Source organism: Aplysia californica, unplaced genomic scaffold, assembly GCF_000002075.1.
Source record: "Aplysia californica isolate F4 #8 unplaced genomic scaffold, AplCal3.0 scaffold00773, whole genome shotgun sequence".
Lineage (NCBI taxonomy): Eukaryota > Metazoa > Mollusca > Gastropoda > Aplysiida > Aplysiidae > Aplysia > Aplysia californica.
The window spans coordinates 223,947-230,129 of record NW_004798043.1 but is presented as its reverse complement, the minus strand read 5'-3'; the positions used below and the strand labels follow the sequence as shown (position 1 = coordinate 230,129).

The 6,183-nt window shown below is 42.6% G+C and overlaps 1 protein-coding gene across 1 annotated transcript in view; it reads left to right on the top strand.

The window, feature by feature from the left end:
- Positions 1-6,183, top strand: part of LOC100533545 (apolipoprotein E receptor) — a gene marked incomplete at its 5' end in the record, with an annotated part of 121,309 nt that overhangs the window by 97,662 nt on the left and 17,464 nt on the right. Inside the window, 4 exon segments of the mRNA XM_013088594.2 lie at positions 113-336; positions 3,024-3,218; positions 4,860-5,058; positions 5,729-5,845. Of these exon segments, the coding sequence (XP_012944048.1) occupies positions 113-336; positions 3,024-3,218; positions 4,860-5,058; positions 5,729-5,845 (735 nt within the window).

The window sequence follows — 6,183 nt, the reverse complement described above, 5'->3', positions numbered from 1 at the left end:
ACACACACACACACACACACACACACACACTCTCATACACACATACATTCACACATATACGTTGCACATTCCAGACAGACTGCTATAATGACATTCTTTTCCCCTCTCACAGCTTCATCTTCTGGACTGACCGTGGAAATGTGCCAAAAATAGAACGCAGCAACCTGGACGGTTCTGAGCGGCTAGTGGTTGTGTCCACTGAGATGTCCTGGCCTAATGGCCTGGCTGTGGACCGAGTGCGGCGCTGGCTGTACTGGGCCGACTCTAAGAAAAAGACCATCGAGGTGGCCAAGTACGATGGCACACGCAGACAGACTCTCTACTCAGCTAGGATGTGTAAGTTGAACATAGAAGAGACTCCTTTGCGCTGTATTTCTTGCATTGTGTGGGTTTGTATGCCCCTTTCCAAGTGGGTGGGTGGTGGATGCTTTACTTACTTTACTCTGTGTTGGTCCTTCTGTCGAATATCTTTTGTCCATTTTTTTTCTCCCCCCCCCCCTTTTTTGTGTTATTCTTTTATAACACCTCTCACGGCGCATTGGCAGTGGAATTTTAGTTGCCGCGGGGGGTTCCACGCCGTGCGCCTTATCACGTCGGGGTCACTAGGGTCAGCTCCCTGTCGCCACTCTGTCTGGGCCGACTTAATTTTTGGTACTTTTCAACGTACAATTTAAGGTGTATCCTTGTATTTATGGTAATTCTCATTTTGTGCACCCAAAGCATGCGTTTCTGCTCTTGAGACTCAAAAAAGAACGGATGTTGTAACTTGTCTGGTTATTTTGTTAGACGCGCTGGATTCTGCAATGCTAAATTGTAAATTTTTTTGGACCAGCTTGAATGAAAAAAATCAATATTAAAAAAGGCTTCGTATAAATCTGTCGAACTTTTGGATCATGAACGACATAGCATTGGTGCAGATACTCAGAAAAGGTGGTATCTGCGCTTATAATAGAAAGCTGTAATTTTGCAATTTCATCCATCGGGCACACAATTCGCTATGAAGTAATTCCTTCAAATACAACTTTATGTGTCTAATATAATCGTGAATATTCGCATATTTTCTCGAAAGTTTATAAAAGTTACCTTGAAGTTTCTCTATGAAAAGTACAAATCGATTTTAGTGCTAGAATACTTCTTCAATGTAGATCTAATACACAAACAGTATCTGTTACACTCCAGAAATTTCTTACTTTTCTTAAAACGCTAGGTCTAGGTTTTGTAAGTTGACTGAATAACAGGGATGACTTCTTGTAACTGGATTATAAGATAATTACTAGCTTTCCAGGGACACTGAATCAGCACCAGACTTTTCCAGCTTTATTTTTCGTTTCTATGACAATAACTGGCAATGTGACTGATTTCTTTACATTCATAATTGTGTCCACGCATGTTTCCGACTCAAAAACTAAGAATGAATGTGTTAGCTGTCATTATTTTTATTCCATACAAGAAGTTTATCTCTACCCATGTATTTACACGGTTTTGTGGTTTTTTTAATGGCTTGTATCTTTTTAGTTGTATGCACGCTGCCACAGACACAGCATGATTCTTGAACAAACGCAGAGTAACTTTCTCTTGTTTAATAGTAAAATAAGAGCTAACGCTGATCGTCTTTAGTTAAAAAATGCAGATGTGCATCTTTCTTCTCTTATAACTTGACTATTACTACTCGCGCAGATTTAAGATTTCTCATGGTAAAAGACATGATATTCGTAGTCAGTTTAAAACAGATTTTGGAGAGATCTGTCGAGCCTTTTTAAAATTAGCAATTATTTATTCATAAGTTTGTAACCAAAATAGGACAAATTGGGTACTCTACAAACACTTGTCTAGAACAAAAACTAAGGCACAGAAATTAACCTTTCTAACGCAGAATAAATCTCAAGACATTGAGCTTTCAGTAGATCCGCGTAATGGTTTGCTATGTGGGATGGTTATATTGTTTTAAACGTAGTCAAAAATGCGAACTTCCTGACCCACACTGGCAAAGTCGCTTTAGGGCTCATTAACCCCGTGACCCCGAGCTGGGGAGCTCCGGCGGGCTGCTGAGTCACGCTAACTAAAAGTAACAGAATTGGGCGAAGGAATAATAATATTAATAATAATAAGTAGTCGTTAATAAATAGCATTTGTATAGCACATACTCCGCTCAACAGCAAGCTCTATGCACTTTACACCATCTCATTACCCCTGCTGACCGTAGAACACTCAGAAATATTCTCAGCTTCCCGGGAAGCTTACAATGCAAGCAGCTGATTAAGCGCACAAACTCTGGATAACAGGTGTTAACTTATTGATGACATTTGTCATAATAGTGGGTGTGCTCTCAACCCTTGTGCATTCTCCTGTTTGTCTAGTGCTTGTACGATTTTGGTTAATTTTGTTTTGTTTATGTGGGTGGTTGGTGAGTGCTCTGGTGTGGTTTGCTCCTTCTTTCCTATCAAACATCTATCGTCCGTATCTCCTGTTCTTCTTTTTTATGTTTGTTACTCTCTCGTAACACCTCTAATCTTCTGGCACTCATATGACCTTATGCTGTTGCGAGCGCCGTAAAACCTCTACTAAAACCAAACTTGTTTTGTTTTCTCTTCTGTTCTGCAACCAGTGATGCCATGAGAACCTTCGTTTTGGGGGTTGTCGTAAGAGCACTTTGGTATGGTCTGGTCTTTGTTCTTCTCTTCTCTGTTACAGTCATCTTTATCTGCTTTTAGCAACATGTTCCCATGACAATACTGATTCACCATTAACTTTACCCAGACTTGGTTCTTCTGTGGGGGTTACTCCCTGTTCCGGTCTGTCAAGTATTTCAGTTTATCCTTTTTAGTTTATCCTTTTTAGTTTATCCTTTTCTTCACTCTTGTTGTGAATACCAAGGCTTTCTCTCTCCTCTGAATGATTCATTTTTCCCTCCCCCCCCCTCTTCCTCATTCTTTTTCTCCCTCCTCTCCCTCTTTCCCTCTCTCTGTCTTCTTCACTCCCTTTCCTTCTGTCTCACCCTCACTCCCTTTCTCCCTTTCTCCCAGTCAAAGACGACCCGCCGTTCGCTGTGGAGGTGTTTGAGGACTACCTGTACGTGCTGACTTTGTACGAGGGCAAGGCCCTCAAACTGAGCAAGTTCCACGACTCTCTCGGCCTCCCTGCCCCCAAGGCCACACTCTTTTCCATCCTGCACCACGTCAGGGATTTAGTCATCGTCCAGGAGAACAAGCAGCCCAAAGGTATGGAGTTTAGACACTGTGGGAGTGTCTTTATGAGTGAACTTTTTAATGTTTACTATAGTGGGTGGATAGCAGGTGCTCTGATGTGGTTTGCTCCTTCTTTCCTATCAAACATCTATTGGTGGGTGGTTGGCGGGTGCTTTGGTGTGGTTTGCTTCTTCTTTCCTATCAAACATCTATCATCTTTATCTCCCCTTCTTCTTTTTTATGTTTGTTACTCTCTTGTAACACCTCTAATCTTCTGGCGCTCATATGACCTTATGCAGGTGCGAGCGCCGTAAAACCTCTACTAAAACTAAAACTAAAAACATTTTCTGCTGTCCTTATCTCTCCTCCTACTTTTTTTGTGTTTGTTACTCTCTTGTAACTCCTCTAATTTTATGCGCTTATTTGACATGATTATGTTGCAAGTACCGTAAAAAACTCTCACTTAAACTAATGTGTTTGCTTTTCGAGGAAGATACTGTGGCGCTCCCATTTTGGGGATTGTTTGTGAGAGAGTGAGATATTGGGTGTTAGTATATGAGAAGGAAATACAGTTTAACCTGCTCGTTACGACCACCTGTCAAAGACAATCACCTGTAAACTGATGGGTGATTCTTTTGGATGTTTGTTTTTATGTATTGTTCTTGATAGTTATGTTAAGCTTACTTTTGTTGAGTAGGATTTTTTGTAGGGGAAAGGGGGGGGGGATACTCTCTTTAAGGAGAGTTTATTCTATATTTTACTTACTTTATCCATCCTTTTGTACCTCCTGGGCGTCGAGGGGAGAAAGAGCTCCCTGTCTCTAGCAAGTTTGATGGCCTGGCTGGGTTGGATATTGTATGTTCTCAGGGTATCCTTCATACCCTGGATCCAGGTCTTTCTTGGTCTTCTTCTTGCCTTGTACCCTGATACTTTTCTGTAGTAGGCTTTTCTTGCAAGTTGGTGAGGTGCCGTACGTGTGAGATGTCCAAACCACCTTATTGTTTGCCTTCGAATGTAGTGGAGGACAGGTGTTGTTCCCACCATTTCTCTGATCTTGTTGTTTCTGACCATAGTCATCTCGCAGGTGGTTATCTTACATTCTAGAGTTTCGGTCAGGGTCCATGTCTGGCACTGGTTGGTCAAGGTGAGGATGAAGGTAGAGTTAATGAGCTTGGCTTTGGTCTCAATAGGGATGATAGCATGTTTGAGGAGTGGGGCAAGCTGGTAGCTGAAGCTGTAAGCCTTTTGTACTCTCGTCTCAATCTCTCTGTTGGGACATCCGTCTTCCGAGAAGATGCTACCAAGATACGTGAACTCGCTGACTTGTTTCAGCAGATTTCCGTCAATGGTGGTGTTAAGGTTGCCAGGTCTTCTGCTGATTTTCATCGTCTCCATTTTGGAGTTTATTCTATAGTTTTTTAATGATTAAGAGAAGATAGATCAGTGTGTGATTTCAATTGCTACATCATTGATGCAGGCTAGTCGTTGGAGGGGCCACTAGTAGGTCCCATTTCTTTTCTTTATTTCTGATGTTTCTGTTTGCCATACTTTTTCCTTGTTCTAAATGACCATTATTGTGTCAGTGTGCTCCTCTCTTTATTCAACCTAAACTTCAATCTTACTGGACATTCACCCTTACACTATACTGGCTTTCTTCTTCCCCTACCCCCACAGTGAGTTCCCACTGCAACAGCAGCACCTGCCCTGCCTCCCAGATTTGCTTCAACACACCGGAGAAGGGCCACGTGTGTCACTGCCCAGATAAGCCTGTCATGGAGGATGGAAACTGTTCTTCTGCGGCGGAGCCCACGTGTGATGGCTACTGCCTCAATGGGGGAGACTGTACCCAGGGCAAGGGAAAAGTCAAGTGCAGGTGAGACACCGAGAGAAAGGGGGGGGGGGGAGAGAGAGAGAGAGAGAGAGAAAGATGGGGGGGGGGGGGGGGAGAAAGGGATAAGAGTTAGTTGCTTGATTAGATGTGGGATCAAGCAACCATACATCCACTTCCACTTCCCCTCTTCCTATCCAGTTCACAAGGAAGAACTTTATTCCGTCTATGGTTCCCTCTCCCCAGCTGTGGGTGGTTGGTGAGTGCTCTTATTAAATCAGTACGTTTCTCTTTACTCTTCTTACCAAACTTAAAAACTAAATATTATATCTCCATGTGGGTGGTTGGAAAGCGTGGTTTGCGTCTTGTTTCCTTTCAAACATATATCGTTCTTATCTCTCCTCCTCCTTTTTTTTGGTGTTTGTTAGTCGCGACTCTTTTGTAACTCTTTTGGCAGTTATATGACCTAATTGTGGTTGGTGGTAAGCAGGTGCTCTGGTGTGGTTTGCTTCTTCTTTCCTATCAAACGTCTATCGTCTTTATCTCCCCTCCTTCTATTTTGTGTTTGTTACTCTCTTGTAACACTTCTAGTCTTCGGCACTTATATGACTTTATTGTGTTGCAAGTGCTGTAAAACACTTAAACTAAAACCTGATTGTGTTGCAAGTGCTGTAAAACTTTTACTAAAACAAAACAAACTAAAAAATATCCTCAGCTGCCGACAAGACTTCACAGGTGACCGCTGTGAGAAGTACGCCTGCACTGGTTACTGTCAAAATGATGGCATCTGTGAGATGATCACTGGGGACTCGGGGAGAGAACCTCACTGCTTGTGAGTAGTACTTGTCTGATCATGCTTGGTGGGTGGTTGACGGGTGCTCTGGTGTGGTTAACTCGTTCTTTCCTATCAAACATCTATCGTCCTTATCTCTCCTCCTTTTTTGTGTTTGTTACTCTCTTGTAATACCTCTAATCTTCAGCACTTTTATGACCTTATTGTGTTGCAAGTGCCGTAAAACACTTACTAAAAGTAAAACTTGCTTGTCTTGGTTTGTCTTGTTTGTCCATTGGGGGAGGGGGGGATCTTTGGAGGTCAAGGGGGGAGGTATGTTGCTCATAAGGGGCTGGGAGGTGGGGGTGATGTTTCTATGAAGGGCAATGAGGGAGGGA